Below are 12,937 nucleotides of genomic sequence, written 5' to 3' on the forward strand. Positions count from 1 at the left end.
AAGAAAAAAGATTTTACAGGATTTATTATTTAAAAAGCTGTTGCATTTCCTTTGTGCCATAAATACCCTGCCCGAGGGAAGGGAGAAGGGGGAGCTGCAGCTCAAAGGGAAGATCAATTCAGGTCCTGACCAGGCCGTCAGAGCTGGATGATTCCCTCTGTCCATCCTGTCCACCCCAACCACTCAGGATGGCTGTGGTCACTGAGCTCCCTTGGCCTCTCAGATTCAGTTCGATGATTTAGAGCTTACGGTACAGCTACTCAAAGGCTCAGGGAATGACACTGTTCCCCAAAAGCATTTTTGGGGTGGGGGAAGCACTCGACACCAAAACGATTCTGTTCTTACCCTACTTGCTACTAAAAGACTTGCAGACAGACACAGACCTGCTAGAGCAAGGCCTACTGCGGGTATTTACCCAATGGCTATTTTTGCCAAAAACATCTCCTGTTTCCCATCTCCTGAGACCATAACCAGGCTTCCACCGGCCTCAGTACCCCAAGTCATCTGAGTTCAGCTCCCAGCTAAGTATCTCCCCATTCCCAGGTAATTGTTTTCACCGGGAGAAAGCCTACCCCTGCTCCGTGTACCCACAGATACTTCCGAGAGGCAAGGCAACCCAGGGGCCAGCCTGGGGAAAATCTTCCTATAGACACTTTGACTCAGGCCTCCTTTTGTATACCAGGATGAGACAAAGGATGGGCTTGGTCACGGGCCGGGAGGGAGGCTGAGGGCCTAAGCAAGCCCCTTTCGAGCTATTCATACAGCCATCGATCGGCGCTGTCCTCCCAGCAGAGCAGCTCCTCCGCACGGAACCAGAGTGCGATCTCTCGGCGGGCACTCTCCACCGAGTCACTGCCGTGGATGACGTTTCTGTCAAGAAAGGAGGAGAAGGAAAACCCTAGAGAGGAAGGAGGCAGCCAGGGTGAAGCCGAACAGGCGTGCTCCCCCAGCCCGGGGCCCCCGCCTGGCATGCGCAGCAGCTGCAGCAAGGGGTCTTACTTGCCAACTTCAATACAGAAATCTCCTCGGATGGTGCCCGGGGAAGAGTCCGCGGGGTTGGTGGCTCCTATGAGGGCCCGGGAGGAGCGCACCACATCCAGCCCCTGCCATACCTTGCAGAAGAACGGAGGGGGCCGGGAGGTTACGGCGGTCCCCGCCGCGTGCTCGGCCCCCGCCCCCGCCCCCCCCCGCGGGCCGTCCTCACCATGGCAACCACCGGGCCCGAGCTCATGTACTTGACCAGGCGGCTGTAGAAGGGCCGGTCCCGCAGCGCGGAGTAGTGCTCCTTCAGGAGGTCCTCGGAGGCCTGCGGACAGAGGCGGCTCAGCCCCCGGCCCCCGCCCGCGCTGGATCCCCGAGCCTCCGAGGATTCCCGGCTCACCTGCACCAGCTTCAGCCCCACCAGCTTGAAGCCCTTCTTCTCGAAGCGCCGGATGATCTCGCCCACCAGGCGCCGCTGGAAGCCGTCGGGCTTGATGGCCAGGAAGGTGCGCTCATTCAGGCCGGTCCAGGCTGCGGAGAGGAGGGGTGGGGGAGGGGCGGGAAGAAGCGGCGTCAGCGACCCCCGGGGCCGCCCCAGCTCCGGCCTCCGCCTGGCCTCGGCCCCTTCGCCCCGCCCCGCCCCGCCGTCCTTACCTGAGGGGAAGATGTTGGCGAAGATGGTCAGCACCAGGCAGATCATGATGGCGACAGAGGCTACAGAGGCTGCAGTGGCGGGAGCCGGCGGGTACGAGCGCGGGCGCGGGCACGCCCGGGGCGGGGAAGAGGAGGAAGGGAATGGTGCCCTCTTAAAGGGGCCGCGCCCCGCGGCAAGTGGCGCCCGCCAGCTTCAGTCGGCCGCTCCGGCAGGAAGTCGGCGAGGACCGCGGCTCCATAGAGCCTCCGGTACTGAGGCCTCCTTTCCTTGTCAGCCTCCTTAGGGCCCGGATCCTCTGCCCCGCCACGCCCCTCCCCACGTGGACGCGCCGGGAGTTTGCTGCCGCGGTAGGGGCGCCTCTCCTTTGTTTCTGTGAACGTTGAGCTCGCCTCCTCCCCTGGCCCCCGACCTGAGAACACCCCCTCGGGGAGGGCGCGGCCCCAGGCCCAGCCCCCGTTTTGTGGCCTGCGGTGCGGCGGTGTGGGAGCGGGTCGCGTCCTCTCGGGCCGCCCTCGGGGGTCACCCGCCTTACAGCCCCTCTACTCGTAACTGCAGCCTTCGTCTGGTCTCCGAAATTGGACCGTGTGCCCCGCAATGCCCGGCGTGGAGCAGGCGATCCGTCAATGTCCGTGGGCCCGCTGAATCACGTTCTCTTCCTCTGCCAGTTTCTTTGGTGAAGAGGAGTGCTGGCTAGCAGCCTGTTCCAAGGGCAGGGGCATGTCCGCGGCGTGACCGCGGTGCTAGGCAGTTTGGGGCAGAACTCACCTCACCCGACTGTAAACTAAGGGATTTGATCAAGATTAGTTCTATGGTTCCTAAATACCCCCACCCCCCGGAGTTTGGGGTGGGGAAAGCGCCTTTGTTCTAACGCTGATTAAGTGCGGGCGGGCTCCTGGTCTCCCACTCGCTGCTTCTGGCCGCTCTCCCCATCGGACCAGCAAACTTCCACGTGCCGGGTGATGAGGAATCTGGGCCCCTGTTCACCCTCTCCTCCAAAACACGGCACCTCTATCTCCTTTGCATTTGGTAAGGCGTTTTCAGTGACCCCATTTGGGGTTTTCTTGGCAAAGAGCTCCACTTTCTCCCTTCTCCAGCTTATTTTACAGATGAAGAAACTGAGGCAAACGGGGTCAAGTGACTTGCCCAGGGTCACACAGCTATGAAGTGTCTAGAGTGTCCAGGCTTGAACTCAGGAAGATGAGTCTTTCCAGGCCCTGCACTCTATCCACTTAGCCACCTGGCTGCCCATCCCCGTTGCTAGCTTATCACATAGTCATATCCCCTAAATGTGGACATATCCCAAGGCCTCCTTCTCTTTTATCCCATTTTCTCATCCTTATCCTCTTCAGTCATACCCCCTCTGTGTCTTGCTCTAGTTCTGTTCACCCCAACCACTGTAGCATCATAAAACCTCCCTTCACTTTGGACCTCTTCTTCCACCTCACACAGAGACCTAACTTCCCCCAGAAAGCCTCTACAACAGAGTACACTTTGTTTCCCACCGCACAACCCCCACAAAATACTTCTTGTTCTCCCCTGCCAGTTCCACACTTTACCTTTGCTGCCATCAGTCAGCAACCTCTCCTACTTTGAGGTTCATTCCATCCAAGCTTCTCACTGAATCCAGATCCTTTGGGGTATTAACATACCTCTACCAGGTCATTCTCTCTCCTTTCCCAAACAGTTCTGAAGCTGGCTTATACTCTCTTCTCTACCTTCAACTCAAGCCTTCATACTTTTCAAGGACTTCAAAATACATGTTGATGTTCCTTCAAATTCCCTAGCCTCCCAGTCCCTCAACCTCCAATGCCAAGAAAAGACCACACATTTGATCTCCCCATCACTCAAGTACGATACTTCCATGTTCAAAAATTTGAAATTCCTTTAATTGATCATTATATGTACCCTACGACTATTCTCGATCTTTCATTAGGTCATTGAGGCAGCTGATTGGTAGAGTAGATAGAGCACAGGGCCTGGAGTCAGGAAGACCTGAGTTTAAATCCTGCCTCAGCTCCTAGTTGGCTGTGTGACCCTGGGTAAGTCACATAACCTCTGTTTGTCTCAGTTTACTCACCTGTAAAATGGGGATAAAATAGCAACTGCCTCACAGGGTTGTTGAGAGGATCACATGAGATGTCTTTAAAGCACCTGGCACATGGTAAACACTATTATCTGATCCCCATTTCCCTCAATATATTCTCAGGCCATCATCCCTGCTCTTCTTTTTCCATCTCAATGCTACCTAAAATTCTTGCTTCCTTGTCCTACTGATTCCCATGCCTTGCCAGCCTCCAACCCTGGATACTCACCATCTTTACATGCTGGTGAACAGAACTGAAGAAGTCACAAAATCAAGCTAACTGGAACCAATACAAATGTGTTATCTAATGTCAACTGGGCCTTTACTGTAGCAAGACAATACTGTTAATTCTCCATCCCATGACAGCTATTCCAAACTTTCTGTCTTTAAGTCTTCCACATCTTCCCTTTCCATTCTCCCATGCTCACCTGAGGGCGGTCCAAGGACACCCCTCTTCATGTGCATTTGATCCCTCTTCAGAAGACAAGCTGAAAGCATCCTTTCTCATCTTCAGCCCCTCTCTATCAACTAGTTCCCTTCCAAACATCTCCGGGTATCTCCCCAAAAACCCAACCTTCACTACACCCCATCATCCCTTCAAGCTATGGTCCTTTATTTCCTCCCATTCCCAGCCAAATTCCTTGAAAAAGTTGTGTATACTCACTGCCTGCCTCTCACTCAGCTCTTTACAATCTGGCTTCCCACCTCATCTCACTCAACTGAAACTTCTCTCTCCAAACAATCTCTTAACTGTCCAATCTAATGGTCTTGGGGGGGGGCTTCCCCACCCCCAGTTCTTACCCTTCTTGACCTCTCTGCTAGCGGCATCTGACACTGTTAACTGCCCTCTCCTCCTAGATGTTCAGTCCTCTCTGGGTTTCCATGTCACCACTTTCTTATGGTTCTCAGCTGGCTGCTGCTTTGCGGGCTCATAATCCATGCCCTATACCATTGCCCCCATTCCCAAGGTTCTATCCAAGGCCCTCTTTTTTTCTCCCTCTACACTCTCTTGGTAACCTCATCAGCTTTCATGGGTTTAACTATCATCTCTGTACAGAGACAGAGGGAGACAGAAAGAGAGAAAATGTGTGTGTGTTGCATATATATTATACACACAATATATTTCCATTTCTATATCTCCATTTCCAGTCACTCCTGAAGCAACATTAATTGCCCATTGGATATTTCAAACTAGATATCCTGAAGACATCTTTAAATCGTTATAGCCAAAATAGATTCATAATCTTTTGCCAAGAACTGTCCCTCTTCCAAACATCCTATTTCTATCAAAGCCACCACCATCCACTCAATCTTCCTGGTTCATAACTTTGGCATTATCCTAGACTCTTCACCCTCACCCCTCATATCCAATCAGTTGTCACATCTTGACATTTCAACTTTCATTACATCCCCTGCATCTAATCCCTTCTCTCCACTCACACAGTTATCAGCTTAGTTCAGGCCCTCATCACCTCTTTCCTAGATTATTGTTAACAGCCTCTTAATTGGTTTTCCAGCCTCAAATCTCTCACCACTCCAGTCTGCTGCCTATGTAATCTTCTTTATGTGCAGATATGACCATTCTAACCTACACTATTCCAGTCTCTGATAACAACGTGACCTTTTCCCACACCATCCCCTCTGCATTTAACATTTGTTACATCCTTTCCTCTTCTCCAGCAGATTGCTGCCAGAAGCTTTCTTTAATCTTCAGTCTGGACATGCTCACATCTCTCCCATCTTCAAAAAATATTAATTAAAGACTACCTCCTCTTCCCTTTCAAACTCAAACTTCTTAAAAAAAAAAAAAGCTGTCCACATCTCCTTACTCACTTTTCAACCCTTTGCAACCTGGCTTCCGACTTTGTCAGTCAAATGAAATTGCCCTCTCCAAAGTTTCCAGTGATCTCTTAGTTGACAAATCTGACTGTCCTTTCCTCAAATGCTCATTCTATTTGACCTCTGGACTCCATTTGACACTGTTGACCACTCTCTTCCAGGGCAATCTCATCTTCAGGTTTTTATGACAGTGTTCTCTCTTGGTTCTCCTATCTGATTACTTTTTAGTCTCCTTTGTTGGCTCGAGATCCAAATCACACCTTCTACAATACTGTAAATGCACCTCAAGGGTCTGTTTTTGGCCCTCTTCTCTACTTTCTCACTTGGTGACCTCATCAACTTCCACAGATTTTTCTTCTCTATGCAGGTAACTCTTAGATAACTCTAGTCTCTCTCCTGAGCTCTAGCTGAATATCACAAGGCTCTCTCTTCATAGAAGTGAAGTCATTACTAGTTCAAGTCATCACCTTTCACCTGGACTACTGCAAGTCTCCTAATCTTATCTCCCTGGCCTATCTAATCCACCCTCCACACAGCTTCCAAAGTCATTTTCCTAATGGTCTGACCATGCCACTCTAAAACAAACTCCAGAGGTTCCCTATTGTTTCTAGGATAAAATGTAAGTTCTTGTTTTACTTTTGAAGCCCTTCACAACCTAATGCCAAATCTTTCCAGCCTTGTACGTTGTTCTCCTCCATACACTCTGCAGTACAGCCACACTGGCCTTGCTGTTTTTTGGTATGGCTTTGTACCCCACACCCAGAATTCACCTCCTCCTTACCTTTACTTCTTAGAACCTCATTTCTCCCCCCAAGATTCATTTCATGCAAACCTTGAATTTAAGCCTTTTCTTATCCTTCCAGCTGCTGATATTATCCCTCCCAAAATTACCTGGTATTTATTTTGTAGGCAGCTAAGTGGCATAGTAGGTAAGAGCGCTAAACTTGCAGTTAGGAAGACCGGAGTTTAAATCCTCCCTCAGATACTTACTAGCTATGGTCCAGTTATTTAACCTCTCAGCCTTAGTTTAATCATCTATAAAATGGAGATAATACCCTACATCCCAAGATCAAATGAGGTAACATGTAAAGCAAAACTGCTACGTAAATGCGGGCTAGGACTCTATGTTCATTATATTTATTTTGCCTTCCTCAATGGAATGCAAGTTTTTGGGGAGCAGAAACTGTTTCATTTCTCCACCCCCAGCGCCTAGCTCCGTACCCCATATATAGTAGTTACTTTAATAAAATATGATACAAAAACAAAAATGAAAGGCCTCAAGCTTATATTCACGCACTCCACTTACCATCTGCTGATGTGTCTGGCCTCAGCTTCATGGAACAGATGCCCTCCCAGGATAGATAAGCCCACTTCTAAACTCACCAGCTCCCTCAGCCTCTTCTTCCAGGATTAGGGGGCTGGAGGGCACAAACTGCTTTCAGCTACATGAATAAGATGTCCCTCTGAGCCCATGGGGTGCCAGGTACCTTCGGTCTCCCCCTTCCCCTATCCTGACTCCTCCTGTGGTGTTTCCCCCTTGAAATTAAGGTCTTTGAAGGCAGGAACTTTGCTGTTGTTCAATCACATCTGACTCTTCATGATCTTATTTGGGGTTTTCTTGGCAAAGATATTGGAATAGTTTGCCTTTTCCTTCTCCAGCTTATTTGACAGATGAGGAAACTGAGGCAAACAGGGTTAAATGACTTGACCAGGCAGTGTCTTGAGGCCAGATTTGAACTCGGGTCTTCCTGACTGGCCTGGGGTTCTATCCACTATACCATCTAGCTGCCCAGGGCAGGGGCTGTCTTTGTCCTAATTTTATTTCCAGGGCTTAGTATGCTTCCTAACACATAGTAGCTTTAATAAATGTGTATTGGATAAGATTTTGGAGATTACAAAGCACTATAGAAATAGGCTTCGAGGAACGTGAAGCCTTCGGTATCTTTCCCCTATAACCCATCATCCCATATGGCTCTCCTTCTAGCATTTGTGAGTCATCTCCCCAAGCGAGCTGGTCTGACAGTTTAGGGCAGAACTGTTTTCTCCCAAGAGAACAGGGGTACGCCCACAAACACTTAAGGACCTCACCTCGCCTGGCTCAGCGTTGGGCTAAATAGCTCAGCACAGTCCCACAAGGCCCTTCGGAACAACGGCTCACAAGTGAAAACTCAGCTTCCCCACGTTCGGATCCTGATGATTTATGAACCAGACAAACTGCACAGCGAGAGTTTGCCTTCCTTTATTTGTACTCGTACAGAACCTGGTTCTGGCTCCCAGTGAAAGGTAAAACGAAACAGAGTAAAGGAAGCCCTAGGGTGGTTCTACTGGCTTCATGCCTCTACCTGGACTCCTTGAAGAGCTCAAAGAACGTCCACTGACTTTGAAGTACAAACACAATGTGCTACGGAGCACTTGAGGCACCTCTACCTCTGTGATCTCTCCCAAAGACACCTCTGACCCTTTCTAAAGGAGTAAGAGGCCCAAATGACCTGAATGCTCAGTGGTGGTACAATGAGGTATGGTGAAAGAGCGTGGGCCTTACAAAACGCTAAATTTCGACAGTACTTCCGCGGCTCAGATCAGTCAGTGCATCACCAGAAATATAGTATAAAACTGGTTTTGTAGGACATACATTCTAGAAATTCTTCTTCATTAAAGAGAATGTTCCGCAGGTAAGTTCACACTGCACATGACAAAACAGCTCAAGGCCTTTATACTGGAGTGCCTTCTGCTTGGTTATTGGCATTCGGCTTTCGAAAAGAGAATCTTTTCTCCAAATCTATCATGGGCTCCTCAGTACTGAGGTTGCCCTGCTTCTCTCGTTCTGCAAAGATCATTGCCCGGAGCAAAGGAGGGTAAGGCACATATCGAACAGTTTCCTCTGACTTAGGGGTGAAGTTCTTAAAGGCTTCTTCCTCATGTTTGGGCACCAGCCTCCAATCGTGGTACATGACCTGGTCAATCTCCTTTTCTTGGCTTTCCGTTTCACCTGGGGAGAAATTGAAGCAAAAGGGTGCCGACTGATGGCACAGTCTTGCCACCATGAAGTATAAGGTGGTCTCTCCTATAAGCAAATATAAACAAGGAGCAAATGGCCTCAGAATTCTAGCCCCCCACTTTCCTTACCTCGGAAGGTCAGGATCCCCCAGGCCTTTCCATGATCCAAATTCTATAAAGCAATGACAAGGAAAGGGGGAAGTCAATCCAGTGACATAAAGGCTCTCTGCTGTAAACCTTTTCCACCACTTGGGAGTAGGGTGGTCAGGCAACCCTCGGTATCATAAGCGATAAAAATGGAATCACATAATCTCAGATGGATGGGACCTCAGATAACACCTAATCTGACACCTAAATGACCAGGAATCCCCTTTATGTGTCCACGATGTGGTTGCTGAGCCTGTGCTTTAAGCCCATTCAAGTTTTGAGCAGCTAATTATTAGGAAGGTGTTTCTTATCACGAGCCAAAAACTGTTTCTCTCTGCAACTTCTACTCCTAGACCTCGATGAGATAAATGTACAAATAAATCAGATACAAACTGGAATGTGACAAACAGGTAAGATAGAAATTAATCTATGCTAAGTAAAACAGACATTTAAAAAAAACCCCAAAACTGAGACCCTTCCTTGCCCCCAATAAATGTGACGTGTTAAAAGGCTGCTTTATCGGGGAGATGCGGAGACCAGCGTTCTACTCCGAGCTCCTCCACTGCCTCGCTCACTGTGTGACCTTGGGGGAAAGCCCCTCTGCCCTCTGGGCCCCAGCGTCCCTATTTACAACCCGAGGTCCTTCGGGCTTGGAGCCCGAAGTCCTGGGTGGGCTGGGCAGCGCAGCGCTGGGAAAGGACCCCGAGGAGGCCCGCACGCGGGGAAGTACCCACGCACCTGCGCCGTGTAGTCGGCGCGGACCCGGGTGAGGCGCCAGTAGCAGGGTTCGTCGTGCTGCCACAGCCAGGACTTGCGAGTGACAAGGCGGCCCAGGCCGAAGAGCGGCAGGCGGCTGAGCAGCTGCAGGAGGCGGCTCTCGTGCCGCACGTCGGCCCAGGCTTTCAGGGGGAGGCGGCGGCCGCTGCGCGGCCGCGTCATCGTCTCGTAGTCCAGGGCGAAGCGCTCCGAGTCCCGCGGCCGCGCCTTCAGCTCCCGGTAGGCGCGCACTTTGCGGGCCAGCTCCGCGATCAGCCGCGGCCGCACTTTCTTCCGCGCCATCACGCCGGCCCGGACCTCCCGCCGCCGCACCCAACCCAAGCCGCTAGGAGAGTGGGGACAGCGTCAGCGCTTCGTCGGAGCCGAGGCACCGCCCACCGCAGCGCAGCGCCGGAAGGACCTGGTGTCTCCCGCATCCGGGGCCGGGCGGCGCGCACCGGAAGGAAAAGCTGCGGAGGAAGGTGGCCTTGGGGGGCGGCAGAGGCATGACTGTGATCGCTTGGGGCTGCTATCTGAAGGGGCTGAGGGGCCTTAAAGGAAAGCAGGGGAGGGGAAGACTCAGTGGCAGCTGAAGCGGAGAAGACGCGGAAAGGGTGAGGGGAGGGCCTGAAGGAACCTGGGAGGAGGGGCGGGGAGGGACAGTACTGAGAGCCGGACCAGGGTTCTAGGAGGAAGTGGCGTGCGGGGGCGTGGCCCGAAAGGCGGAACTCAAGGGGTGTGGCCTATGGGAGGCGGGACGAGCTGGGAGGAGGGGCGGAGATTGAAGGTGTGGGCCCCAGGGTGGGGAAAGGGAGCAGTCCTGTGGCTGCGGTGGGACGGTCAAGCGGTGGAGCCTCTCTCCCTTGGCGGGGCCCGTGGCTGCTCCGGTGCGAGTCCAGCCTTGGGAAGGGGCGGGCGCTGTTGCAACACCAAACAAGGCCCGGAGGAAGGTCCGGGAACTGGAGAAGCAGAGACGGAAGGAGGCATTCTAGGCCCACAGGCTAATGGGGCGGCACCGCTGCCTGAAACACTGGGCTCCCCTTCTGGTCTGCACGAGGCATTCGGGCCAAATCAGAAGGAGGACTTGTGGACGGCCGGGGAGCTTTGAATGGGCGGGGGGTGACATCCTTCCCTTTCCCTGCTGGCTTTAGGAGCTGGAACGTGGCATTTCGCTAGTATATGACGCCTCCCAAGAGGAAACTGTTTCCTGGGCTTCGCAAAAGCAAAAATGAAGTGTGAGATTACATCCTATCAGGGAAACAACATGGGCACATGCATACCAAATACAAAATACAGACACCTGTAAATACGAGGTTCTTTCAGGATAAGAAGAAGGCACTGGCAAGGTGGGGACAAAACCACGTTGGAAGTGGTGGTGCTTGAGCTGAGCTTTGAGGGAAAGCTCAGGATTCGATTCCAAGGTGCAAAGACCTACGCGTGCAATGCCATCTCTGAGAAAGGGCATGGAGGCCAGTTTGGCCAGACTAGAGAGAGTTCAGGAAAGGTGGTATGTATTAAGTCTGGAATGGTGAGCCAAATAGGAGTGTTTTTTTATCTTAGAAGTGAGAGGGAGCTTTTGGAACATTTTAGATGAGTGTTTTTAGGGATATCATTTTGGCAGTCGTGAATGTTAGATTGGAAATAAAAGTCACTAGAGGAAGGAAGACCAATTAGGCGTGTATTTACTGTAATAGTCTAGCCTAGAAGGGACAAAGGACTCGGGTTGGTGGCCATGTTGAGTGAGGAGAAAGCACTGATGCAAGAGATATTGTGGAAATAGAATAAACAAGAGGACAACAGAATAGGGTGGGGGCAGGGGGTGAGAAGAGAGGACATAGTGGTGGGTGGTTCTGAGGTGTGCTGAAAGATGGATGGCACCCTCAGTCCAAATACGGGAAGTTTGGAAGAGAGGTGGGTTTGGAGGAAAACTATGATGAGTTCTGTTGTGTACGTGTTGAATTTGAAATACCTTTAAGACATTCAGGTAGAAATGTCCATGGGCACTTGTTAAGGCAGGACTGGAGCTCAATAGAATTGGGTTGGATGTACAGATCTAGGAATCTTCTTCATAGAGATAATTGAACATATGGAAACCGAGTATAAGACAAAGCCTACAAGGGGGCAGAAAATGGATGATGACCCAACAGAGGAGATTGAAAATGAATGACCTGAGAGGACAAAAGCAGCATCACCAAAACCCAGGTAGAAGAAGGATAGTCAGTAGTGTTGGATGCTGCAGAAAGGTCAAGAAGGTTGAAGACCAGTAAATGACACTGGATTTGGCAAGTACAAGATGTTAAGAAGCAGCAGTTTCACTTGAATGGTGAAGTCAGAGAAGCCCGATTGAAAGGGGTTGAGTGAGAGAAGAGTAGATGGAAGCAAAAAGTATAGGCGTGTATACAGCTTTTTTAGAAATTTGGCTCTAAAAGGCTATGAGATAGGATGATAATTTGAAGAATTAACTAGGGTTTTTTAAAAAGGATGGGAGAGACTTGGGCATGTTCTTAAGCAGCAGTTAAGGAACCTGGATAGGGAGAGAGATCAAAGAGGACATAGCAGTCTGCCCAAGAAAACAGAGGTGATGGAGGTCACTCTTCAGCAATATAGGATCAGTGTTTTAGAACCTGTAAGTGAAGGAGGAAAGAATGGAGGGACTTTGAAGTGTGGAGTAGGGGAAAGGGGAGAGCTCTGTTTTCTCAGCATCTAGGTCCAAGTCCTCTACAAATACGGGTGGGAGAGGGATGGTGTGGAAGGCTCGAGGAAAGATGAACTTTGGAACACCACCTTGGAGAATTTGATCAACCGTTAGGGAAGACAATCTGGTGTCCTTGTGACAATGCTATCCTGCCATTCTAAAGGTCACTTGCATCTCTGTAGCTCTGTTTTAGGTCAGTATTTATTCTACTGGCGTATACTGTGGGCTCTAAAACATTCAGGTTCTATATTGACTGCCAATTCTTGAACCTTCGAATAGGAAGAAACAGGATGCAAGAAGGGTCTCTTTTTCACATTAACAACCTTTAATTAAAAGTCAAAATTTCCACAGAATGGTCAAAATTTATTATGTACCAGAGCTGGGAAACCTTGTCATAGATAGATAAGCATCCTTCCCCACCTCCCTCTACACTTCTTCCATCAAGCCGCTTGTCAGCAGGAACAGTAGTGGTATTGAGTGGGAGTAGGGTAGGGCAAAGTGACTGCCCACCTGAATTACAAGCAACTACTGTATTTGCTGGAACTTCTGGACAAGTCGAAGTATTCTTTTCTCCTGGCTTCTCCCAACCCCCTAGCTCTCCTAGAAGGTGCTGGCTCCAATGTCCTAACAGGATTTGGGGTCTCTAAAATGTGAGTGTTGTCACTGAGCCCCAGCCATGGGTCCAAAGTCTCAGCTGGAAGAGAACGGTGCCAGCCATCTGCCAGGGCAGCGTGATAGTCTTCCTACATCTCAGAATCCAAGGCAGGAAGTGCCCTGTCTCTTC

The 12,937-nt window shown here is 50.5% G+C and overlaps 2 protein-coding genes across 2 annotated transcripts; both read right to left on the reverse strand.

Annotated features, from left to right (window-relative positions):
- Nucleotides 1–6: 6 nt before the first annotated feature.
- Nucleotides 7–1,889, reverse strand: NME3 (NME/NM23 nucleoside diphosphate kinase 3). The gene is made up of 5 exons (XM_036738461.1): nucleotides 1,636–1,889; nucleotides 1,382–1,512; nucleotides 1,205–1,306; nucleotides 1,000–1,112; nucleotides 7–870 (listed from the first exon to the last, which is right to left on the reverse strand). Exons 1-5 carry the CDS (start codon nucleotides 1,679–1,681, stop codon nucleotides 753–755), a joined length of 510 nt encoding a protein of 169 aa, XP_036594356.1. The 5' UTR covers nucleotides 1,682–1,889; the 3' UTR covers nucleotides 7–752.
- Nucleotides 1,890–7,781: 5,892 nt separating this feature from the next.
- Nucleotides 7,782–9,855, reverse strand: MRPS34 (mitochondrial ribosomal protein S34). The gene is made up of 3 exons (XM_036738601.1): nucleotides 9,441–9,855; nucleotides 8,685–8,727; nucleotides 7,782–8,547 (listed from the first exon to the last, which is right to left on the reverse strand). The coding sequence occupies exons 1-3, from the start codon at nucleotides 9,759–9,761 to the stop codon at nucleotides 8,270–8,272; spliced, it is 642 nt and encodes a 213-aa protein (XP_036594496.1). The 5' UTR covers nucleotides 9,762–9,855; the 3' UTR covers nucleotides 7,782–8,269.
- Nucleotides 9,856–12,937: the final 3,082 nt, after the last annotated feature.

This window comes from Trichosurus vulpecula, chromosome 9, assembly GCF_011100635.1.
Source record: "Trichosurus vulpecula isolate mTriVul1 chromosome 9, mTriVul1.pri, whole genome shotgun sequence".
Lineage (NCBI taxonomy): Eukaryota > Metazoa > Chordata > Mammalia > Diprotodontia > Phalangeridae > Trichosurus > Trichosurus vulpecula.